General features: G+C 43.2%; 2 protein-coding genes and 3 non-coding genes across 5 annotated transcripts; all 5 read right to left on the minus strand.

The window, feature by feature from the left end:
- Nucleotides 1-992: 992 nt before the first annotated feature.
- On the minus strand, nt 993-1,064 carry TRNAQ-CUG (transfer RNA glutamine (anticodon CUG)). The gene has a single exon. It is a non-coding gene; the product is annotated as a tRNA-Gln (tRNA).
- A 1,119-nt stretch (nt 1,065-2,183) lies between these two features.
- TRNAG-UCC (transfer RNA glycine (anticodon UCC)) lies at nt 2,184-2,255 on the minus strand. The gene has a single exon. It is a non-coding gene; the product is annotated as a tRNA-Gly (tRNA).
- A 430-nt stretch (nt 2,256-2,685) lies between these two features.
- Nucleotides 2,686-2,757, minus strand: TRNAM-CAU (transfer RNA methionine (anticodon CAU)). The gene has a single exon. It is a non-coding gene; the product is annotated as a tRNA-Met (tRNA).
- Nucleotides 2,758-5,536: 2,779 nt separating this feature from the next.
- Nucleotides 5,537-6,475, minus strand: LOC118252049 (olfactory receptor 5V1-like; the record flags this gene model as incomplete). The annotated part of the gene is made up of 1 exon (XM_035554858.1): nt 5,537-6,475. A coding segment is annotated over one exon (939 nt), but the record flags the coding sequence as incomplete, so codon positions are not given.
- Nucleotides 6,476-19,418: 12,943 nt separating this feature from the next.
- Nucleotides 19,419-25,908, minus strand: LOC126913106 (olfactory receptor 11L1-like). Its single transcript, XM_050712972.1, has one exon. It carries the CDS (start codon nt 20,788-20,790, stop codon nt 19,852-19,854), a length of 939 nt encoding a protein of 312 aa, XP_050568929.1. The 5' UTR covers nt 20,791-25,908; the 3' UTR covers nt 19,419-19,851.
- Nucleotides 25,909-26,288: the final 380 nt, after the last annotated feature.

The following is a 26,288-nucleotide window of genomic DNA, read 5'->3' on the forward strand; positions in this document are numbered from 1 at the left end:
GGTTCCCATCTCTTCTGGGGGCTCCCTTGGTCTGGGGGGGTCAGGGCTGTGTCTGCCTTCCCCACTCTGCCGCTTCAACTGCTGAAGCGCGTGGATCATCCCATTTGGGGCAGACATCCCTGAGACGGATGGGCCATTCTCTCTGCCTCCCTGAACCCTGCAAACGCTCTTCTTGGTCTCTGTACTGTGCCACTGCATTTCTACCTTCTCATTAAAGACCTTGTGCAGCATAGCTGGAGACTCGTGGTGGTCTGTTCTCTTCCTGCCTCCATTAGCTCCTCACGCCTCAAGGAAAGCATTGCAAGGAAAGCTTACCTGATTCTGCTGGAAAGAGAGGAGGGAGAACCTGCCTTCCCTCAGGGCAGCGAGCATGTCCCCAGGCAAGAGACAGACAAGATGTCCTGCAGAGACCCTGCCAAGCTCAACCACGCTGTGATTCTGTCGTGAATGATGGAAGGGGAGGCTGCGAGAGCAGGGACTGCTTAGCCTGCAGAAGAGAAGGCTCAGCGGGCATCTTATCCATCTGTCTAAATACCTGGCGAGGGTAGGCTGGGCAGGTGGGATAAAGGAGAGAGAGGCAGCCTCTTCTCAGTGGTGTCCCCTTGAGGTGACAAAATGCAGCGCACACCAGATTAAACCCACTAAATGCCACACACAGTAACTCTCTACTGCTGCAGGGAGGGTGGTCAAAGATGGTAATCAGGTGTTCATGGGTGTTGTGGAGTGTCTGTCTTTGGAGATAACCAACATGCCACTGGCCATGGATCTGAACAATGTCTTCTACTCGAGCGGGTGCCAGGGCTCAGTAAGCAAGAGGCACGGGTGGGGCGGTGTGGGGAGGGTGGGGCACGGGGCAGGAGGGTAATACAGAGGAGGAGGAGAGGCAAGCAGGAAGACTGAAGTGAAAGAAAGCAACAGAGCTCATAGGAAGGCACTGGGCTCGTAAGATGAAAGCACAATGAGGAAAGGAGTCTGGGTGCCAAAAGCTGCAGAGGTCCCACTGAGATTTAAACTCAGATCGCTGGATTCAGAGTCCAGAGTGCTCACCATTACACCATGGGACCCTCTGGCCATGTGCTGTGTCCCTGCTGTGAGCAAGTGATGGAGCATAGCACGAGATTCAACAAAGGGAAGAGCTGCCAGGATGACACAACACACCCTCCTATGGGTTGCACAACGTCGAATGCCTTCTTCCTCTGATGGCACTCAGGTGCCCTCTCTCCTGACATCCTAACTCTTTCCACTGGAAAAACAGCAGGCAAAACATGCCCTCTCCCATGCCTGCGAGTCATTCCCCACGCTTGGTGCACTGCCATGGCTATATGGACGTCCCTGACCTCATTCCACAGCAACTACCATAAAAAGGTGTGCAACGGAAAGACAGGAACTCTTAGAGAAACGAGTCTCCATCCTGGTGATCACCGGATGGACGTGAGGTTGGAGCCCTCATACCGCTGGCAGGCACACATGGCTTCTACTTTTTGCTGTACTTCTGTGGAAGGGGAATGACGGGAATAGGTCGGGGCTCAGAGTGCAAAGAAACATGCCTGCAAAGGTGGCAGAGTGGTATCTCCTGAGTGCGGAGTGTGTATCTCCCTTCCTTCTTCCCAGGAACATTGTTGCATCCACTTCCAGTTATATTCAGAAGGTCTAAAACATGCCGGAGTCTCAGAATAGTATGGCAGTGGCTCTGCGCGCAGCCTGGGGACACAGGGATGTCGAGATGTGCAGTCCTGGCTACGACTGTGCAAAAGAGTATTTCAAGCCCAACCTCAGAGGAAAGATCATTCTGCTCTGACAATGGGCATTGTACACACTAGCATTCTCTCTGAAGCTGAAGAAACCTGAAATTTGACCAGCCAGCTCCACAGAGATGCCAAATACAGAGGATGAAGAAGAGAGTAAATTCAGTCAAGTTGGTGTGACTTCAGAACACCCAGACAGGCCTTTGAGCCATAAAGGACAGCCATCCACCTGCTGCAGCACCAAACTGCTTCAGCATTTCTCTGCAGCACCCTCGTCATGGGGGTGTCCTGGGAGAGAAACCAGGCAGCACCATGCTCTGGGGAGGCAAGGAAGGCTCGATGCCCCAGGGCACATGGCATTCAGATGTCAGGACAGAAATGGGGTGGTTTTGGAGCACGACACACTGCTTCTGCAGCCTGGCTGAAGAAAAGCTGGGGTGCGTTGGCCGGGAATCGAACCCGGGTCAACTGCTTGGAAGGCAGCTATGCTCACCACTATACCACCAACGCATCTGTCTGCATGCCTCCCTGAGGCTCCTGCAGCTCACCAACTCAACGGCCTCCTCCTTCCAGCCACCCGCTTCTTCAGCCTGCGGGGGGCCCCTGCCAGTCTGTCTCATTCTGGAAGACAGGGATGAGGCACAGCTACCAGAAACACCTCTGTCTTCTCCGTCTTCTGCAAGGCCCGTTGCTGCCTCCCTGGCTGCTGCTGCTGGCGCTGCTCTCCATCGGCTCTGACGCAGGCTGCCCGTGCACGTGCTCTGCATGTGTAGCAGGGGGGGTGCAACCGTGACAGTGTCAGCATAGCTAGCAGAGCCGCCAGCGTATCCTGGGCAGAGTTGAGGGCTGTGGTATGTCTGCTGCTCCACGGCAACCTGGCCTGAGAGGAAGGGCCGCAGTGGCACAAAAGCTTGGGACAGGAGCCTGCAACTAAAGGCTGTAGCAGAGGATGGTTTCGATCCATCGACCTCTGGGTTATGGGCCCAGCACGCTTCCGCTGCGCCACTCTGCTCCCCCACAAGCCCCTCTCCCCCCACCTCACCCAGCCCTGCCTGGTGCGCCCTGACCCAAACCCGCAGCAATGGGGCGCCTGCCTGCCTGCTTTGTAGGCTGCCCACAACCTGCTCTCCACACAGCTCACCAGGGCCGCCACCATGCCCGCAAATCACGCTGCCCCGTGATGGGGGCTGTGCCCCCTGACAGACAGCGCCCTGCCCCTGCCTGTGCTGCGCTCCCCTGCGGAGCATGGCTCCTCCGACTGCGTGACGCAGCCCAGCCCTCGCTGCTCCCTGACAGACACAGGGCTGTGCCCGCCACCGGGCAGGGGCCTGCCAGGCACACACGGAAAGCCCTCAGCCCCAGCCCTGTAGAGTCCTGGTAGAGCCTGTCATGGGGGATGAGGAACGAGGTGGCCATGCTCAGGCCTGCATGTTTCTGCCTCTGCCTGCTGCTTCCCTGGCCTGTCTTCATGCCCTGGCACACAGCACCCAGACACACGAGACCCCCTCGTCTGGTCACCAGGCGCGTGGGATAACAGACCGACCCCCACCTCGCTACAGCTTTCTTTAAGTTATCTATAGAGTGTGATAAGGTCACCCCTGAGCCTTCTCTTCTCCAGGCTGAAGAATCCCAGTTCCCTCAGCCGCTCCTCATAAGACTTATTCTCCAGACCCCTCACCAGCTTCTTTGCCCTTCTCTGGACACACTTGAGGACCTCGATGTCCTTCTTGTAGCGAGGGGCCTAAAACTGAACACTGTACTCGAGGTGCGGCCTCACTACAGCCAGAGCCAAGTACAGGGGAACAATCACTTCCCTAGTCCTGCTGGCCACACTGTTTCTTATACAAGCCAGGATGCTGTTGGCCTTCTTGGCCACCTGAGCACACTGCTGGCTCATATTCAGCTGACTATCAACCAATACTCCCAGGTCTTTTTCTGCCAGGCAGCTTTCCAACCACTCATCTCCCAGCCTGTAGCACTGCTTGGGGTTGTTGTGCCCCAGGTGCAGGACCTGGCACTTGGCCTTGTTGAACTTCATACACTTGACCTCAGCCCATTGGTCCAGCCTATCCAGATCCTCCTGCAGAGCTTTTCTACGCTCAAGCAGATCGACACACGCACCTAACTTGGTGTCATCTGCAAACTTACTGAGGGTACACTCGATCCAGATCATCGATAAAGATAGTAAAGAGAACTGGCCCTACCGGCCTCCAACTGGATTTAACTCCATTCACCACGACTCTTTGGGCCCGGCTACCCAGCCAGTTTCTAACCCAACAAAGCGTACGCCAGTCCAAGCCATGAGCAGCCAGTTTCTTGAGGAGAATGTTGTGGGAAACAGTGTCAGAAGCCTTACTGAAGTCAAGGTAGACCACATCCACAGCCTTTCCCTCGTCCACCCAGCATGTCACTTTGTCATAGAAGGAGATCAGGTTCGTCAAGCAGGACCTGCCTTTTATAAACCTGTGCAGACTGGGCCTGATCGCCTGGTTACCCTGCAAGTGCCGTGTGATGACACTCAAGATAATCTGCTCCATGAGCTTCCCTGGCACTGAGGTCAAACTAACAGGCCTATAGTTTCCCTGGTCTACCCTCTGGCCCTTCTTGTAGATGGGCGTCACATTTGCTAGCTACCAGTTGACTGGGACCTCCCCTGACAGCCAGGACTGCTGATAAATGATGGAAAGTGGCTTGGCCAGCTTTTCCACCAGTTCTTTCAGTACCCTCGGGTGGATCCCATCTGGCCCCATTGACTTGCGTACATCTAGGTGCCGTAGCAGGCCACCAGTCATTTCCTCGTGAATTATGAGTGCCACAATCTGCTCCACATCCCCTTCCACCAGCTCAGGGTACTGGGTATCTAGAGAACAACTGGTGTTGCCACTAAAGACTGAGGCAAAGAAGGCATTAAGCACCTCAGCCTTTTCCTCGTCTCTCGTCAGTAAGTTTCCCCCTGCATCCAGTAAAGGATGGAGATTCTCCTTAGTCCTCCTTTTCGTGTTAATGTATTTATAAAAACATTTTCTGTTATCTTTAACAGCGGTAGCCAGATTGCTACTGGCCTACTCCAGTAGCCAGAGTAGGAATGCAGTAAAGGCAATATGTGAATAAAAGCATGAAGTGAAAAAACAAGTGATCTGCTACTACAGACACAACTGATTTCTACAGTGTAATGGTACTGTGGAAAGGGGGTGCCTGCTCCTTAAAAGGGTATCAGTTGTAGGACTGTTCAATTCAAAAAGGGATAATAAAAAAAAGGAAGCAGAAATAAATAAGAACATACAGACACAAACCTGGCCAACAAATGATATCAGTGATAAGAATCAATGACAAGAACAGACATCGTAGGTCATGCTAATTCATAAGGATTTGTGGAAATGTAGAAATGCTACTTTCAGTGAGATGGTCTGATTGAGGACCTTGTCAAATGCAATAAGAAGGAAAAGAGGGAAACCATAAACAAATTATACAGAGGAACAAACTTGAGAGGCAAACATTGCCTGTGGAAGTCTGTGTGACTGTGTCAATATTCTTTGGGATAAGTGGTTAGCTTTGCTACCAGTTACACTTGCAAACGGGAAAGCAGCAGCTGTGTTCCTTGCCCTAAGTAGAGACCCCACGTCTGAAGGGCACCAGCCTGGGCTCCAGAAGCCGGGCTGGAAGGAGTCTTGGGTCTGAAGCTGTAGGAGGTAAAGGCTGCTCTTACCATCTTTTAACATATAGGACAGATTGTTTCTTTATAGCTCCATTTTAAAAAGTGCATTTATTTGGAATGTATAGCTTAGAAGTAGTTACAGTGATTGTGAAATTTTCATTTTCCCTAGCATCCTGCCCAAAGCTGTTTTCATATCATTATTTTTCAGGCTGTAGATTATGGGATTTAACATGGGAGTTAAAATGCTGTACTGGATGGAAAACAGTTGATCTAGAATGAGTGAAGAACTCGAGCTGGATTTTGTGTACTGAAACAGAGCAGTTGTGTATAGCAAAACCACTATGATGAGGTGGGAGCTGCAAGTGGAGAATGCTTTCTGCCTTCCCTTTGCAGACTGTATCTTCAGGACAGTAGAGATGATATAGATATAGGAGGTGAGGGTGAGCAGGAAGGAGCTTGACCCAAAGATCACCGCAGAAGACAAAAGAACAATTTTATTGAGGGAGGTTCTACAGCATGCTGCAGAGAGGAGAGGGGGCAACTCACAGCTGAAATGCTTAATTTCTGTGTAGTTGCAGAATTGTACATTTAACATTGGCAGTGTGTTTATAATGGAATGTAAAAATCCCATTGCCCATGCACTCCCCACCAGCTGGCTACAGAAAAGTTTGTTCATCGCCTCTTGGTAGTGCAGTGGGTTACAGACAGCAACATATCGGTCATATGCCATTGCTGAGAGCATGAAAATTTCACTACCAGCTGAAAGAAGGATAAGGGACATCTGTGTAATACAGGCGCCATATCCAATGCTTTTCTGCTTCACTAGGAAATTCACCAGCATCTTAGGAACAGTGGTGGTGGCATAACAGATGTCTATGAAGGCTAAGTGAAAAAGGAAGAAGTACATAGGGCAGTGAAGGTGGGAATCAGTACTTATTACAACCATGATCAACATATTTCCAAAAAGAGTAATAAAATAAATAATGGAAAAGACAAAGAAGAGGAGGCTTTGAAGACGTGGGTTACTTGTAAGTCCCAATAGAACAAACTCACTTGCACTTGTTTGGTTTGCCATTCACAGTATGTGGCCTGTAAGAGCAGAAATAAATGATCATGTCAGCAAGTGGAATCAGGATTAAAGTTACACTAATTGACACCCAGGTAATAAAGAAAGGCAAACAGACAACCCAGTGGAGTTTTGAGTGTTAGCAGCAGTGGGTGGGGTGCAGTCAGTTTCAGTCCTAGCTGAGAAGAGAGATTTCCAACAGAGGTATGCAGACAGGTTTTGATGTAAGCTGTCCTCCCCACTGAGTCCAACAGGAGTTTCCTGCTCAGAGTGCCTTTCAAATTCCACACAAGGGGGAGGCCTTAACAGCTAAACCTGGGAAAGAGGACGTCCTTACAATGCACTCACTTCTTTAAGGTATGTTTTCCTCTTGACAAACAGGTTTAAATCCCAGATTTGCCCATGACAAAACACAGCAGCAATACCAGTTGCACCAGTCTGTTCTGCACAACTCATGACCTTAACTTTGAACTAGATACTTTATGCAAGGTTGCTTCAGTTCTTAGTTCTTTTTCACAGAATCACAGAATCATCTAGGTTGGAAGAGACCTCCAAGATCACCTAGTCCAACCTCTGACCTAACACTAACAAGTCCTCCACTAAACCACATCACTAAGCTCTACATCTAAACATCTTTTAAAGACCTCCAGGGATGGTGACTCAACCACTTCCCTGGGCAGCCCATTCCAATGCCTAACAACCCTTTCGGTAGAGAAGTTTTTCCTAATATCCAACCTAAACCTCCCCTGGTGCAACTTGAGCCCATTCCCCTTCATTCTATCACCAGGCACATGGGAGAACAGACCAACCCCCACCTCGCTACAGCCTTCTTTAAGGTACCTATAGAGAGCAATAAGGTTGCCCCTGAGCCTCCTCCAGGCTAAACAACCCCAGCTCCCTCAGCCGCTCCTCGTAAGACTTGTTCTCCAGAGCCCTCACCAGCCTCATTGCCCTTCTCTGGACTCACTCAAGCACCTCCATGTCCTTCTTGTAGTGAGGGGCCCAAAACTGAACAGAGTACTTGAGGTGTGGCCTCACCAGAGCCGAGTACAGAGGGAATTTTGTGTGTTTCTAGTGTGACTCGGGGCCAAAATCTGAGATATCCGAAGACTGTGGCTGCAAAAGCCACAGGCTCTGTGTTCTGGACATAACACTGGTCTGGACACTAACATATTTAAGGTCTCCTCTTCAAGCCAGATGTAAGTGGAATTTTGGAGAGTTACATACTTTGATGCTTGCTTTCTGCCAGAGGGGTTTACCAAATAACAGATAATTGTATTTTCTATCAGAGAACTTCCAAGAAATATTTCCTATACTAATACACTTTTCTAAACAAAATTTGCTGTTACACTATCTAATACATGAGAGAAGATTAAGCAGGAAAAGCAGTAATCCAAAATGTAATCTTTACTCATCTGAGATGGTTGGTAGTCACATAACTGAAGAGAGATGTTACAAGCTGAACTTATATATGATGCAACTACATTTTAGAGGTGGTTTCAGCTTAGGAAGTAGTCTAGAAAGCTATCTTTGCCAATGATTGAGATGGACCATATTTATACCTTTCTTTGGTAACTTGTAGAGTTCAGACTCAAGTTCTTAGAACCAAGTATCCTCATCCATTTTGTATCTTCAACATCTGAAGAAGCAGAACTACACTATGGCTGAGTTCCCACTTCTTCCACCTCGGTCCTTTCCTTTAGTTTGTCTCTCTAAAGAGACAGATGGATCACTCCTGAGTTCAGGCAGAATCAAGCCGTACTTTTGGCATTCAGGGATATTAGATCAAAGAGTGAGCTTTATCCCAGAGCTATCATGATAATATGTAAACCTCAAAGAGCTTCACAGTATATAATGTATGTTCTACAACACAGCAATGTTTTTTGTTTGTTTGTTTGTTTTTGTTTAAAAAACCTGTCAGGCATTCCAGAAAATGTCAAATTAAAACTATATTTTGCTCAACCATTCCTATTTTGAAAGCTAACATGAAAAAACGAACAGAATGGTATGGTGAGAGAGTTAGGTCAGCAGAGTAAAATTGATTTTGCAATTTGATATCAAAGGTCTATACCCTTTCAGTCTTCTGCAACATTGATAATACTAGTCAACACATGCAGACTGTCATTTGAAACCCATTAGGAGAAATTTTGTAGTGTTATTCGCTTGGGTTATATTGGATGTAATATCGTTACTTTTACATTTATATTATCCCCACATCTATATAAGACCTTAACAAAAATCATAGTACCATGACAATTTATCTTTTTCTTTGTGAATTTTAAAAGAATCCTGCAGCTTAGTTGTAGCAGAAAGTAGGTAAGACAGTGGACACTAGCACCTTTAATAGCAAATTCATTCTACCTGTCTCAGACATACATTCTGAGTCACCCCTGGAATGGGCAGGCTGATTTCTTTGGCTATACAAAGAGTCTAAATGCTGAACATGAACAGATAACAAATGGAAAATTGAAGTCAGATGAAATTGATTCCATATCTACCTTTAAATTTTAGCAAAAGTTTCGGATTTTTTTTTCTTTAACTATATTTTTAATAGATTGACTTTGTTATTTCATACAAAAGGCAAACAAAACCAGTCCATTAAATCTAAAGAATCTAAAAATCTAAAGAAACTATCCATAAACAAATAAAAACCTCTTAAGAATGAATATAAACTGCTGGTTTTTTTACTCATTTTTCACTGATGGCAATAGCAGTAGTGGAATGCTGAGCTGCTTTGAATCACAAGCGTGGTGTGCATCCTCATTCAAAACTTCTGCAGAGTTAAACTGAAAATAACTTTGCTAAGTGTACAGAGCCATAGCAGGCTTACACTAGATTTTTTTTAATTTTTTTTTTTTTTACATACACATGCAGGGACATGATTATGTACTGTTTTGTCCTGCCACTGTCTCATGGTACTGGGGAAAAAAATGCACCTTTACTGAATTATTTCTTTTGGGATTTATGTACACACCAAAGGAATAAATTATTTTCTTAGGATTTCTTTACCTGTTTCAAATTCTTGTATCCTCTCCCTGGAAAGTATATTAAAATGCATAGGATGAGTAGGTTAGTACAAAATACCATAATGGAATAATAATAAAATTATGTCCATACATGTATATTCCTAAATCCATAGAAAAGAGAAAAATAACAGTGAACTGACCTACCTCTAATATTAAAATCATGAACAAATTAAAACTGAGTAGACAGATTGACAGAGACACACATAACTGTGGAGATTGAACTAAAGGGTATACATTAAATTGATACAGTTCCTTCCTCTTTACTACTTCTTGTATTAATAGAACTGTTAGACAGAAATTATAAGTTAATGTTTCTAAAAAGACAAAGTAAAAAAATCTTGAAGTGCTCTCTCTTGCCTCTGATCTACTTATCTAGTCTTCATCCTCCCTCTCAATCTCTGTGTATTTAAGTCTAACATTGTACTTAAAAACATGCAATACAGTTTACCGCAGGAAAATAAATGCTTCTCCTGGCTCCTGGTTATGTACTGTGGAAGAGTCTGTTATACGCTTCTTTTATAGCTCCTCTTTTTTCATATGCCCGACTCTGAATTCTTAGCCTTACTTTGGGAAGCTTAAATATTTCCTGACTTCCTCTGGGAAGATTATCTCTTGTGTATGAAACTGTTAATATTTCAGGCCAGTAGCTAATGAGTTTTTTTCAAGACAGGAAAAATAATAACAATAGGCTATTAGTTAGTTTTTTATATTCCCAGTGTTGCATATTATAATGCCTTTCATCAGACATTCTGTTTTGAAGACTGCTGTGGTATCTGTATGATACCAGAAAAATTAATTTACTGATACTGGTAACACAAACTGCGTAGTAAGTAATTCTGAGACCAAGAGAAATCATCATATGTTGGATGTTTTGGTTGAAAAAAAGAAGTCAATTAAAAGCAGTGATAATTAAAATTACAAGCATCCCTCCCAAATAATCTGAAACTAACTTCACATTGTGGGTCCTTTTATTGATGATCTCTTGTATAAATGGTGGACTCTCATAATCTTTGGTGCCTACAACACAAACAGGTGAGACAGCTACTCAATGCCCCCGTATCTTAATGTCCATATACAGTTCATATAGAAATGTGTAATCATACACAGTGATTGCTCATCTTTATGTCGGGTGTTTAGCTGAGAGTGAAATGAATCATGTCCCGGTAATTCATTTTTACATCATATTTGGAAGAACTAGAGAAGTTGCTTAGGTATTGGTGCCCATAATCTGGACATCTAAGTAGGAACAGATGCATCCCATCTGAAAGAAATACTGTACCTCAGCAGTAGAAAAGAGGTGACATAGCTTCCTTTTTTTTTCTTTTTTTTTTTTCCCTAAAAATTCTTTTTGCTTTTTATAAAAAGACTTCTATCCTGTGCTTGACTTTCTGTAATTGTGTATATTTTGCTTAGAGTGCCCTAGAAAATAATTATTGATTTTTATCCCCTTTTAGCACCTTTGCAACTGTGGTCAGACACTCATCCATGGGTTTACCACAATGTATGCAACTGAGATAACATGTTTGTGGTGGAATGACTTTCAGGACAAGTGGTGTTTTTCAGTAGTCTCTGCTTCCTATTAAGCATGATGCAAGGATGGATTATAACATCACATGTATCAGAATAAAAGTTTGTATTATTGGAACCCTGGATAGAAAAAAAAGAAAAAAAAAAAAGACATGGCAATGAGCACCTATTCAGCCATGCTTTCCTCCAAAATTTCCTGGTTTTGTGAAGAACCTGTGATATTACTACTACTACATGACAAGTAAATCAAGAAGATTCTCAAGATATCTTTTCTCTTTATTGTCAATTTTAACTTGTTTCACAAAGCTTTCATTAATCTCTATTTTAAAAGAATGTATTGTAATTAAAACTTCTTAACTAAACAGAAAATTTCTTTATTCCTAAATCTGAAATCAAATTCTTAAATATTAATTCATTGAATTCTGAATAACTTCTAGGTAGATGGGTAGATGAATATTCATGTATGTAGGTGGATAGACATAAAAAGGAAATGGCAGATGATTTTTTTTTCCTTTAGTGTGTTTAAAATCTCTCTTATACAACACTATCTCCCCCTGAGTCTACTTCAATCATGCAGGCACACACAAAGTTCCCACCCCTAGAAACCCCCAAACTCTACAGTCTCTTTGGCAGCTGGGTCTCCAGCAGTCATTGTCTCCCATAGTCTGACACTTAGATGTACACACACATAAAGGCATGTGTGTTAACCTATGAAGATCTTCTTGGATAATTTAGCACACCTAAAAAAGTCACTTAAGTAATAAAAAAATAATAATTAAAAAAAAAAAAAACACACACTTTTGTGCTATCTAAGACCTATGGAATCAACATCCTTTATTTTGTTCCCTGTCTCAAGCCAAGCCAGACTTCTGTCCCTGTATTTTGGAATTGCCTGCTTCTGTGCTCTGAATCAAAAATGATCAGCACTGATGAACCCCATCACTGTGTAGGTTGCCTTTCTGGGCTATAAACAGAAGTGTCTGTCTCCAGGTCAGTTTCCTTTATATAAACCTCCAGCTATATGTTTTCCCTCAAAGGCTTGGAAAGCTACAGTCTTTACCTCTGTCTTCTGTATTGTAATGCCTGGGCTGATCAGCTGGGAAAGTATCAGCCCCTAAATATGAGCATTCAAGTCCTTGTTCAGGAGAAAGCTTAGCTGATTCTTGGCCATGCAACACATTTGCAGACTTGAGGAAAGAAGTGCAACACCAAATACCATGCATGCACCAAATACTATCCAGTAGGATAGCTTGAAAAACTGGCTATCCGAAAACAGGATTAATATTAGAGGATGAAGGGCTATCAATCACTGGATTTTTTATTCTAGGAATTACCTGGAAAAGGTAATGGGAGGCAATATCAAACAATGTGGCCTTCACATCTGCCCTGGAAAATGATTCACTCCTGCCTTCCTTGGCCTACTAGCAAAGTCTATGTTTCTGCAGTCTCTTCCCAGGCACACAACAGTCTATCATGCCCTCAGCTGGAGGGAGCCATGCACACTTGGGAAGCTATTGAAATACTTGCTTTTGAAGGCTTCTGGGTAGACCACAGACTCTGGAAACAGGACACTGCAGCTAAAGATGGACTCAGAGGATATGGAGAGCCGAGGAGCTAGGCAGTGCTATGCTATACCTTTGTGAATGTGGTGGCTTATGCCTGAAGCAGAAAACGTCTTCCTCTCCCTTCTCCCCCTGTGGAATAATTGCCTGAGGTGACTTAGAAATTAAATGTATATTCACATTTTAAAGAAAAAGTACAACATTGAAGAAGCTTCCAGAGTGAAGTGTAGCTGCTCTACGCAGAAGTTCTCTAGGCCTCCAACCTCAGATATTGATCACACTGGGGGAACTTGTGTGACTCTAAGAGGAACAGCATGGAGTGTGGAGTGGAGTGGAGACAACACAGCCAGGCACTGTGATAAGAACTTGATTGCTCTTGTAGAATATTGCCAGGCTTGTTGACATTGAAATACCCAGTGACTGTAAATCAGCAGAGGATTGCTGAGACTGTGTTTGAGCAGGAATGTGATTCAATTAACATGCAGGAATGTGATTTAATTAACATGTAGGAATGTGAATTGATTAACATGCATATCTTGTTCATCTGGCCAAAGTACAGAACAGTTGTTGGAGATTCGCAATTGAACAATGGGCCTGGGAACATCAAACTGTTGACTGCAACTCTTTGGAAATGGCCATCCAGACTATTCCTTATCCACATCCATCTAATCCATGTGTCTCTAATTCAGATACAAGGATGTAGTGAGGGACTGTATCAAAGGCTGAATGAAGATGAAGTACACATTTTCAGCTGACATGAGTGCATCTCCTTCCCTTACTGCACATACCTTCACTGGGCTGCTGAGTTAATAAGCAGGTCTTCAATTGATATGGAGTTAATTTTCTTATGCATGAGGTATCTTTCCAATTACTGCAAGTGGAGAAAAGGGGGTACATCTGAGGCACAGCTCATTTAATCTGTCTCAGATATCTATTGTTGATTATAGTCTTACTCCTAATAGCTGGTAGTAGAGTCAATATATGTATGTTTTCTGTTGTTCCTTGTTTTACTGCTGCTTGCACCCCTTATTTTATCAGTGCATGAATGCTAAATCTCTTCATGGGTCCCTTCTGGCATGTTCCCGAATAAAACTCAAATGTATTTTACTGGTGTCATAATTCCAGGGATATCTTGATTAACAAGGGTAGGACCACACCCTGTCTTTCCCATCTTGGTTTAGTATTCCAAAATTATATATCAAAGCCCTATACCTTTATTCCACTTATTTTTCTATCTAAACAATAAGCATGGGGTGATACATTACGAGCTATGAATTTGAGTATGCACTCGAAGCATTGCTACTTGGAGCAGATCTCAAGTACAATGTAAAGAAAAGTAACTAAGAAAAGAACATAAGTTAGATTAGCTTCATCCTAATATTGTAACATATAACACTATTTGAGCAAGTCAACTGAGGTTCAGTTGCCAAAAATGGACAGTTCAGATATCCAGTTTTCCTTACCAAATAAATATTCTCGTTGTAAACGAGATGCATTAGGCTTAGGCTTTTGTGATGGTGTATATATCTCCAGGAGTTATGAAGAAAAACTGGTGACTAACTCTAGTGTACATTGAACTGGATGAATACCCTTAAAATGACAGTTGTATATGATCAAGTTTAAAGATTCTAGACCATTTTTATCTTAATATACTTTGTATCTTTGTAGATGACAGAGTCTGTGGGACCCTCCATAGATCTGTAGAGGACCCTTCAAGTACTGACACTAGGACCCCCACTCATTCCAGAAGCTGACACTAAAGTTCTCAATCACTGGCTTACTGGCTTGAATAGCGGGCACTAAATTCACTCACACTGTCCCCTTCAGTAGCTGACACTTACCCTTTCAAATCAGACACACACACACATATATGCCTACAGTCACACCAATTCCAGTCCCAGTACCTGGTTTGGGAATACACACTTCTCCCACCCCAGTGGCTTGGAGTAAGGAACTCCATTTGCTCCAGTAGCTGGCACTGAGACCCCCACTTGCTCCAGTAGCTGGCACCACAGGCCAAGGGTGCCAGCACCACAGGCCACTGGGATGACCCCAGTTGCTGGCAGCCAGTTCACTCACACCAATACCCCCAGCAGCTGGCACTCTGGGCTCAAAGTCTGTAGGACCCTTTCAGATCCAGAGAGCTCTAACACCTCCAGTTCCTGAATAGGACGCCCGCTCACTCCAGTACCTGGCACCAATTCCACTTTCACACACATAGGTCCCACCAGTGACTGTTTCTGAGACCCATGCATTCATTCCAATAGCTAGCACCACAGGCTGGGGTGCTCTTCCCCAACCTTACTGCAATATCTGACACTCAGGTTCACTCACCGATATCCAGGTCTTGGCAGTAGCTGGTGCTTAATCCTTACAGATCATGTACATTTTGGAGAAAAAGTGCAAATATACAGAGAGATAGCTAAGAAAAGATTTAATGAGAGGAAGATATAAGAAGATAGACTGTGGTGATCAGGTGTAGTGCTTGGCCAGACAAGCATACTGACAGATCCCATTTTACATACAACCAGCTTTTTTATACCCATTTGTTTTTACCTATCCTCCCTTTTGTTCTCCTGATCCCCCTTTTCCCTGAACTCCTTCTCCCCTCCCCCCCCCCCCAGATTTGTAGACATCTGCAGTTTCAGCACTCTCTCAGTTTGGGTATCCTTGGTTCACAATCTTATCAATTGCAAGGTTCATCCTTCCTGGAAATAGCACCTGTAGCTTCTTAGCTCACCAATTAGTGACTGAGGGGTCTTTGTCTTATGATTGTCTTCCACCTTAGAAGTTCTCTATCAGATAACCATTCTGGAATAAACATTCCTACATTGTCATGTGCTCTCATAAATCAGGGTGACTGACCAGACTTGATTCCCGTCATTGCCTCCTTTTTTTGTTTTCCCTTGTTGCCTTGGAAAAAGGGCCCTTGACCAAATACCCTTAAAGAAGCAGACACTCTTGTTCTGCATACCCTTACATAAACAACTCCAGTGCCCTCAGCTATTCCACAGAATTCTTGTTTTCTTCATCAGCTTCATTGCTCTCCTCTGAATGCATTCCAGCAAATCAATGTCTTCCTTGTAGTGGATCAGCACCCGTCTCTGTCCATCCTGCTCAGATTCTGAGGGACTGTTCCATGTATGGGGACACTGATGGGGAAACTATGTTTTCATGGCTGAAGAACACGCACCCATTTCTGGAAAGCTAGGGGAATGGTCTGTGGCAAGTGGAAGTTTAGGGGTTGCAGGGGCAGTCTACAAAGCACCACTGAAACAGTGGTGTCTGGTGGGGTGGGAAATTGGCCTGGGGCAGGCAAAGCTCTATGTGGAGAAGCTGGCTACCATCTCTATGAGGCTGGACTGCTGGGGGCCTGCAGGTTAGGCTAGAGGTGTATCAGGAAAACTGTCTGAGGGCTCTGTTTTAGGACTGAGCAGCAGTGCTTGAGGCTGGGGAGCATAGGGAAGGAGGGTAGTCCCACAGCTGGGATAGCAGTGATGTGTAGGCCAGACAGATACCAGCTGTGTGGGTGTAGGAGATACGGGACAGGAGTCACAGTGATTGTAGTTGAAGAGGAGCATCATTGGGCCATACTGTGACAGGGAGGTCTGTCCCTTTCACAGACCCTTGGCTACTTTTTTTCTGCAGCAGCAGGGCAAGCAGGAAGAGATCTTTGCTCAGACACCTTTACTGTGCTGCCTCTGCACCCTCTGAGGATCCTGGGAGTGCAATCTCCTCTTCATGCTCCATGCTGATCAGAAAGAAACCTCAGGCAGGCAAGGGCTGCAAAAGTTGAGCATCCTTGCTCCTTTCTTTGACAGGACACCTCACAGGGGCTGCTTCATGAAAGCATTTTTTCCTTCCTTTCTTTGCCTGTAACCATGCTCTGTTTTTCTGCTCTAATCAGCTCCTCCCTGGAGGGCCATTTGGATCTCCTGCAACAGCTCTATCTCTAATAGCCTCAGAAGGCCCCATTAAAACTTCAGGAAACTTTACTCCTGTGTTTGACCTTCACACAGTATTTTTCTCACAAGGTCTTGGTAGAGTAAGGACTCTATAAGCTTACTCTTACTTCTGACTCTGCAAGTAGTCAGAAGGTATCTAATAGGAGAAATCATCTTTGAGGAAGAGTTTTGCTAGACTTTGCAATTTTCAATGAACAAATAATGTAACAAGGTTTCTCTTGTTTCTCATATTTAAGACTAACAAAGTTAAATTAATTCACTTAAAAAACTCATCATCTTTCAGTCTTTGTGGTCAAACATCTTGTGGACAGTCTCTGGTTACTTTTTTTCATTAGTGGCTCTTGTAACATCTTCCTTCTCACCAACCCTTCCCACAGCAGAAGTAAAACTGCATTGCAACTCCTGTGTGAGCTTCAATGTCCTCTGCTGCTTTTCTTGTGAAATTTACTGGACATGCAATCAGGATGATTGATCTTTGTAGTTGCCAGAACTTATATAATTTAGAAAATGTATAGGATTTTATAGTGTTTTGAAGATGACTTTTCAATTATTTTCACATGACTGGAAAGTGTACCAACACGGCAAACACTGGTCACATAGCTACAGATTGACAAATGATGACAAAGTGCACAGACAGATAGATGTGGGTGCATTAAGATGAGCAGAAAGATGATTAGAGATGGGAGTTAATGATAACAGTCTTTGTCAATGTTTGTTCAAGAATTAAAATAAACAATTTACATGTATTGTGGTTGGAAAAAATATTGGTAAGTAGACAAAAAACAAATGAATATATTATTTTATGAAAGGAAAATTTGACAGAAGTATACTTATTATTTGATTAAAACATTATGAATATCTCAGTGTGATACTGAGACGAAGAAGTCATCAAGTACATCAGCCTCATCTCTTGTCACTGTGTTTTCCCCCACATCCGATAAAGGATAGAAATTCTCCTTAGTCCTCCTTTTCTTTTTTATGTCTTTATAAACACATTTTTTACTGTCTTTAACAGCAATAACCAGATTGAACTCCAGTTTGGCTTTGTCCCTTCTAATTTTGTCCCTGCACAGCCTCACGACATCTTTGTCGTCCGCCTGAGTGGCCCACCCCTTCTTCCAAAGATCCTAAACCCTCTTTTTCTTCTTGAACTCTAGCCAAATCTGTCTGAAAATAATGAAACGGCTGATCTAATATCTACTTTATTTGCATTTTTTTGTAGTTGTACTATGATTCTGAGTCACTGTGCAAAAGAAAATTGTATGGAAAATCACAGAATGATGTAGTTGGGAAGGCATCTCTTCGACATGCACTGGAACAGACTGTGCACTCTCTGCCCTTGAGCATGTCAACACTTGATAAGAAACAGCCCAGAACAACCTGGTCTGACTTCATAGCTGACTACTTTGGACAAAAGGTTGGACTAGAGACTGCCCAAGGTCTCTGCCTACCTGAATTATCCTATGAACCTACGATTTGTTAATTTCTGTGTCAGACCAGAGTAGTTAATCATTCAGGTGTTGCAGATAGGTGGCTGACAAACAGAAAGGAATGCAAAGAAAATTAATTCCATAGTTTCGAATTAGAGAATGAAGGCATCTACTTGCATGCATACCTTTGAGAGCTTTTTGTGAAAACCTCCATTAAAGCAACCTTCAGAAAAATGCAGGCTCCTTTTTTATCCTGTTCTCTGTCTACCAGCCCCAGATGGATATCCTGATCATCTTAAGGCATCTTAGACAGGAACTAAATTGAAATCCTACTCAGTATCATCAGTCTTTATAGAGTGCCATTCATCTTATCTGAAGTGTATACCTGGGAAGAAAATTAGCTGCCTAAAAACAGGCATTTATTGTCATTGTGAATGCCCTACAGTGCCCTGAATGGCCTCCACCTGTAACTCCAAAAAGGGGTAGTCTCTGACTGATCCAGTGTTGAGTCTGCTAACCAAAAGATTTATTCTGAAGCATCTAATAAGTCACAAAGATATTACTAATGGTTTCTTTTTATGCACCTGAGTTGCTATCCCCAATTAACTGTGATTTATCCTGACTTGATTAGGGTAATGCTCATAACTTCAGGTCGTTGAAGTCAGGCAAGGTTATTCTCACTGCTGTTTGCATTGAATATCTTGTGGCTATGGTGGTAGTCTTGCTGTCAAGACTCTTGTGCAATTCTGTCCTTGGCACCTAAGCACATAGGGCTCCAGCCAGGGCAAGTAGAGAAGGCCAGGGTACAGACAATTTGATTGCTTCAGATGCAGACAATAGCAAGAACTCAATGGAGTGCTTGCTGTAGTGTCTTTCTTTAGCAGAACCATGGCAGCTGTATCTTTTAGGCTGTTCTGACTCTTTGCAGTCCCTATCTCTATGTACTAAGGACTTCTATGATTCTATGACTTCTAAACTTGTGAGTCCTCACACAGGTGTCCACATGCAGGGTAGATACCTAAGCTTTCATTTCTGTAAGTAGAGTTTCAGGGGATATATCAGATGCATAAACATACGGGTCCAAGAATTTTAGGGTCCATAGATCATTCAATGGAATAAAGCAGCTACTGTAGAAAGATGGCTTCTCCTATGGCTTCCGTGACATGACTCATAATCTCCTGCAGATGCCTTAAGTAGTCCACACCTACTAATATAAGAGTATAATTTGATGTCTCAACACCTGAAATATTCCTTTAAGGAGAAAAGAAAGGAATAGTATCCTTCAGTTAAACCATATTAACTACTCATAGCATGAAATTATTGTAAAGGAACAAAAGAAAATGTACTTTTCAGATACCTTTTCCTCATGACAGGCAATTACACTGTTTCTATTTATGTCAATATATTTGTTTCACGTACCACACATGAAACACAGAAAAACTGCAGTGGCATTTATTCTGAATCAATAGACACATCAAAAATGGTCAAGAGAAAAACGAGCTAACATCTATAGGCAATGAAACACATAAATAATACACAAATTTTAACCTTTATAAGCACATATGAAACTTATGTATTTGTGCCTGTGCAGTAACAAGAATATAAAATGCAATTCAGATAGTAATTATAAAGTTAATAAAAAGTAAATGAAATGCTGGGTAAATAGAGAGGGAAAAAGGAAAAAGAAAAAGAGGAAAGTGAAGCATGAGAAATATGCCAGGAATTATTTTGGTTAACAGTAATAACTGGCTTGAATTATTTTTTATAAAAACAGAAACAACTGTTACTGTAATATGTTATTAAGATAACCTGCACTGCAATCAGAATATAACAAAGAACCTGGATAACAAGAGTCAGAGTTGAAGTCTCCCCAGCTTACAAAGCATGAAGACGATGGTGTCTGATGACTATTTTTTGCAATGCCTCTTTGAATCCTTTGTTTCTCAAGCCATAGATGACTGGATTCAGAAGGGGTGTCACCACTGTGTAGAGCACAGATACAGCCTTGCTGAGCTCTGAGGATAGGCGGTAGGTGGGACGGACATACATGGAAATCATTGTACCATAGTATATAGTGACAACCATGAGGTGTGAGCTACAGGTGGAGAAAGTCATTCTTTTTCCAGAAGTAGAGGGGATCTTTAGGATACTGAGGATTATAAGTAGGTATGAGACAAGAATCAACAGAAAGCAGCTGGAAAGAACCAGGAGAGAGAGGATGAAGATGACAGCTTCTGTTACAGTGGTGTCTGAGCATGACAGCTTCAACAGTGGAGAGATGTCACAGAAGAAATGATCAATGAGGTTGCAACTGCAGAAATGCAATCTGGAGACCATCAAACAGGGGAGAAAACCAGTGAAGATACCAGTGATCCAGGAGCCCACAGCCAGACGAGTATAAGACTCAGCAGTCATAGCCACAATATAGTGCAGGGGTTCACAGACTGCAAGGTATCGGTCATATGCCATTGCTGCCAAGAGGTAGCACTCAGTGGCTCCCAGGGTAATGAAGTAGAAAAGCTGTGCCATGCACCCTGAGAAAGAGATGCTCTTCCTCTCTGCCAGTAGATTGGCCAGCATCTTGGGTACAATTGTGCTGATGTAACAGACCTCTAGGAAAGAGAGGTTCTTGAGAAATTTGTACATGGGTAAATGAAGTCGTGGCTCCAGTGTCACCACTGAAATAATAATGAAGTTTCCTAAAATGGTGAGAATATAAATAACCGAAAACACTATGAATAGCAGGATCTGGTACTGTGGGTTGCCTCTGAAACCCAGTAGCCTGAATTCCAGTACTGCTGTGTCATTTACCATCTTTTGGAAAAAGACAGGATTTGTCTGTTAAGAAAGTAATCAGTATCAGAATGTGATAATTTTAAGTACTGAAGTTGTTCTTTATAATGATTATGTTTCTCAAATAAACATTTTGGAGCAGTATCAAAGTCACTACTGATCTGACCTTCCATTCTGCCTTCCTTCCTTACATCCTGTTCTCTATTCATCCCAAGACAGATTTTTGAACATGTATTTCGTGAACTTCACATAGACAGATACAGAATGAATTGCAAATGGTCATGTAGACAGCCACTCTTCACACTTTCACATAACGATATGTATCTTTTCATAAGGATATGTATAAAAAATTGCATAAGTAGATATAATAGATATCATTCATACTAATGCATGCTAAAAAATAGTACATAAACTTACACATATGAACTCAGACAGCAAAGATCTACTGTTCACTGAAAGAATTCATATACACAATCAACAGTAGTTATTACATTGGTGATTTTTTTTTAAATAATGATTTTAAAATACTCATATACATGGTCCTGTTCAAATACATCAAGGTAACACATAACACTTTCAGAATGCTTTGCTACGGCAGGATACAAACTTCCACACAGATTCAACAGCAGTCATATAATTTCTTGTTAAATACTGTGCATAAAGATAAAATTCCTGCCTCAGGAATGGAAACCATAGTGAATAAACTATTATTACAAGTTGATTAGGCAGAATGCAATTCATAAGAATAATCTCAATTTTCCTTACCCATAATAAAGCAGATTCATATAGTATTTATCTACTCACTTACATATGAACCACTACACGTAATATTGAATATGTGCCCGGTTTCTACTCAGACCTTTTCCAAACTACGAACACATTAGGTACTGATGAGGTTTCAGTCTGTGTTCAGGTCCTTCTCTCAGATTGGATTCGTCAGTAACTAACATGTTTCAGGTTGAGGCACACTTAATGACAGTACTGGAAAATCGATTACCTGATGAATTTAGTCGTCCTTTACTCTGTAGTTAGAGTTTTATTACCAATCTCCTACATTGACTACAACATCATGTTAGATAGAAACCCTTCTAGAGTCAACTACCTTTTGGTCAGTCTTGACTTTTATGAAGACAGGCAGACACAGACAAAGGTGGAACTGTACCAAGCATTGATTTCAGTCTACTAAGCATCTCTGGGGAGTAATGCCATGGGTGGAGACACTCCATAGAGCACCCTAGCTACTACTGCAAGGCTGATGACACATCTACAGCCTGTCAGTAAGAGGAAAACTCCCTTTGTAAAAACTGCATCCAGAATTCACCAGAAACATTATAGACGCTTCAGCTAACCAAACCATGCTTTCTAAAAAATCTCAAATGTAGCAGCTCAAATAACTGTAAAATGAAATTCTATTGTGAAAAAGAAAATCATTTTGAAGTACATAAAAATAATTGAAGATTTTGCTCTGGGACATTTTCACAGCACATTTCATCCAGGTTGTGTCTTTCTACTGCATCTTCTGAGTGACACTTTGGGAAAGCTCTCTAGGCAAAACATATGTTTTGGTGCTTGTTCGCCACTTATGGGCTTTCAAGGCTCATCTTCATAATTTCTGATTGCCTTCAAAGTGTTAAAGGGGAAAACTAAAAAGAAAAATAAATACATAAAAAAGAAACAAAAAAGACTTTTTGCTAACTTATTTCCTATTTATGTTTTTTTTTTCTTCAGTCAGAAGGTATCTAGAAAGAGTAAAGCATCAAAACATACTTTCTTATTTCTTCAAACATTTTTTTTATTCTTTTGAAAATGGCAAGCTTACTGATGAGGGAAACTTTAAAGAGACTTTTCTCTTGAGTTCTTCACCTCCAAGTAGAGTTAACAGTACAAAAGAGATTCATTGGAAGGCTGCAATGAGGTCTTCTCCAAACCTTCTCTTCTATAGACTGATAAAACTCAGTTCCCTCAGCCTTTCCTCACAGGGCAAGTACCCTAGCCACTTGGACATCCTGTGGCCTTCCACTGAATTTTCTCCACTTTGTGGATATTTAACTTGCCTTTACTGTGAGGCTCCAAACTGGAGGCTATATCTATATGAGATCTAACAAGTGCTGAAAAAAATAGAGAGGGGTAATCTCTTCCCTCAATCTACTGGCTATGCTACTTTTAACACAGTCCAGGTACTTTTGGTTTTTACTGTCAGGGAATACTTCTGGGTCATGTACAGCTTGTTGTATGAGACTTCTGCAAGATCTTTTGACCAGTGTTTATCCCCAGTCACTTAGTTCATTTTACTCATCCCAGATTTGGTGAACAATGTAAGGTTATGGAAAACTCCAAAGAGATCCTTCTCATTCTAAGATAGCTTCTTGAAGTAGAAGAATATAGCTGTGAATGCTGCTGGCAGGCAGTTTGTGTGGGGCAGTTCCGGCAGGGCAGGGAGGAGCGCAGGGAGGATCCTCTCCTCCCTTTAACACCTCCCTTTCTCTTCCTCTCCTCTCCTCTGAGAACTCTACCTTTTATAACTTAGAATTCACCATGGTGGGCACCCATCGCAGCGGCCAGGTGCTGTCTCCTGTTAAGCTTTTCATCCACTAGAACCCCCAAGTCCTTCCTGCTCTCACTGAGTTCTTCTCCCAGTCTGTCCTCATGTCTGGTATTGCCCTGGCCCAGATGAAGCACTTTGCACTTGGACTTGTTGAACCTCATTAGGTTCATGTGGGGCCACTTCTCAAGCTTGTCCAGGTCCCTTTAGATGGCATCCCTTCCTTCTGTTGGAAACTTGCTGAGGGTGCATTCAATCCCACTGTCTATGCTGTTGATAAAGTTATTAAACAGTACTGGTCCCAAGAGAGACCCCTGAGGGACACCCCTCATCACCAGCCTCCACCTGGACATTGAGCCATTGACTACCACTCTCTGGGTGCGACCTTTATGTCAACTCCTTATCCACTGAATAGTTCACCCATCAAATCCATATCTCTCCAATTTGGAGACCAGGATGTCATGTGGGACCGTGTCAAAGGCCTCGCAGAAGTCCAGGTAGATGACATTGGTCAGTCTTCCTTTGTCAACTGATGCAGTCACTCCATCGTAGAAAGCCACCAGATTGGTCAGACACGATTTATCCTTGGTGAAGCCATTCTGGCTGTCTCAGATCACCTCTTTGTCTTGCATGTGTCTTGACATTGCTTCCAGGAGGATCTTTTCCATGATCTTTCCAGGCACAGACGTGAGGCTCACTGGTCTGTAGTTCCCCAGGTCCTCCTTTTCTACCCTTTTTTAAAATGGGAGTTGTGTTTCCTTTTTTCCAGTCACTGGGGACTTCACCAGACTGCTGTGACTTTTCAAATATGATGGAGAAAGACTTGGCAACCACATCAGCCAGTTCCCTCAGGACCCTGGGGTGTATGTTATCAGGACCCATAGACTTGTACTTGTTTAGTTTCACCAGGTGGTCTCAAAGCCATTCTATGATTCTACAATTCTATGATTCTGTGATTCTATGATCCTTGTAGGTCACTTCCAAACTGGGATATTCTTTGATTCTGTGATTGTACTGGGTCTGGCTGGGATGGAGTTATCTTTCCCTTCAGCGGCCCATACAGTGTTATGCTCTGCACTTGTAGCTAGAACACTGGTATCACACCAGTGTTTTGTCTATTGCTGAGCAGTGCTGGCACAGCATCAAAACTGTCTCCAAAGCCCCCCAGAGCCAGTAGGTAGGCAGTGGGCGAGAAGTCGGGAGGGGACATCACCAGGGCAGCTGACCTAAACTGATCAAAGGGATATTCCATACTGTATGGTGTCACACTCAGCAATAAAAGGTGGGAAGGGAGAAGGAGGGGAGTGGCTCTCATTATGAAGACATCTGTCCTCCCAAACAACCACTACGCATATTTAGGCCCCGCTCCCCAGGATATAGCCAAACATCGCTTTTTGATGGGAAGTAGGGAATAATTTTTTTCCTCTCTTTCTCTCTGCCTCCACATGGCCTTTGCTTGTTTTTTTCTCTCTTCCTAAATTATCCTTACCTCAACCTCTGAGCCTTTTTTTCTTTCCAGCATACTTTCTACTTTCTTCTCCCTCTCTGCTTCTAAGGAGGGGGAGTGAGAGAGCAGTTGTGGTGGAGTTTAGCTGCCCAGCAGGGTATAACCACTACAGTGATCACCTCACAGGGACAGGACATACCTCTTTTCCCAGGACCATCCCCAAAACTGTCCTGCAGTTCCTCCTTTTTCTTACAGAATTTCTGGCTTGTGTAGGCTGGGGAAAAAAGGGAGGAAAGCAAGCAAATTGGTATTTGTCACTGAGCTCTAACATTTGGTATCTATGGTATGTACCAATTTCTGAAGCTGTTGCAAAGAAGCCAGTGCAAAGGTTGAGCTGAATCCCCTGTGTAAGGCACCTTTGCAGGCCGCGACAAAGGGACGAAGTCTTACACTTCATAGGTTCAACAGAAATTTCCTGCTCACTGATAGTATTTCCTTATCTCACATAACATTTTACCTACAATCTGTTTTCCTGATCGGCAGGAGGAGGAGGGGTATATCTGTTGTGTTGCATCCTCATGTCCATCATTACGTTGCCAGAGAAGAATTTTCTTTTTTGGCAAATCCATGCCAATATAGGGAAGCTTGTAAGGAATTGTCCCTTTGGCAGTCCTGCCTGCCATTCTTAAAGACAACATCTCTGGGCAGATGCTTCGTCTGTCAGTCCTAAACCCTGTCAGTGTGCAGCTGTCCCACAGAAGTAAGAAGGATCATTGCTCACCCTTGTAAGAAAGAGTCATGAGGTGAAGCTGTCTATGGGAAGAGGTAGATAACATCTGCACCATGCAAAGATCCTACTGCTATCAGAACAGAGTTGCTGGAGGCTCTACAGCTCAGCTCTACTCTTCAGCTCAGGGATGCTGAAGTGTAGCTCTCTGTTTTAGCAGGGTCTGTGCCACATGGCCCAGTCTGGTCCTGGAGCTACTTCCCTAACAGGAGGATGTTAAAGAGCTGCTGAGGACAGCACCATGCTTGGGGAGGGAAGGGGACGCAAATGCTTGGCACTACCTACAGGGAAATTAGCTCTTGCTCAGGAGCCAGAGAGGAAAGGAGGCAATACAGTAGAAACTGGGTGCTGTGAAAACAGTCTAGCCTGATCTGGTTGGGTGGCTGAGTCACTGAATACTGCACAAGTGTAGTATGTCTTGCTTGACTAGGAAAGAAGGGAGACTGCTTCAAGGGACATTTATAGTCTATGTGGCTTCACTTGTGCTTCTGTTACTTGGGATGCCTAGGAAACAAAAACATGACTGCTATTGTTCTTCACACTTGTGTGTGTGCTTCCGGGACCCAACCACAGATATGCAGGACCTAGAGACATCACAGAAAGGTCACATCTTCTGGACAGGACTGCATATGTGAATGACTGAACCTAACAAGATTGATTAAACAGATTTTGCCTTGCTGCTTTGGAGCCAGCAGTACCTCAGTTGTGTACCCTTTCCCCTCAGGAAGTGGTTAATGTGCTTT

Source organism: Cygnus atratus, chromosome 11, assembly GCF_013377495.2.
Source record: "Cygnus atratus isolate AKBS03 ecotype Queensland, Australia chromosome 11, CAtr_DNAZoo_HiC_assembly, whole genome shotgun sequence".
Classification (NCBI taxonomy): domain Eukaryota; kingdom Metazoa; phylum Chordata; class Aves; order Anseriformes; family Anatidae; genus Cygnus; species Cygnus atratus.

Excerpts from the sequence above, each read along its gene's own strand:
- LOC126913106 (XM_050712972.1), bottom strand. The coding sequence starts at position 20,790 with ATGGTAAATGACACAGCAGTACTGGAATTCAGGCTACTGGGTTTCAGA.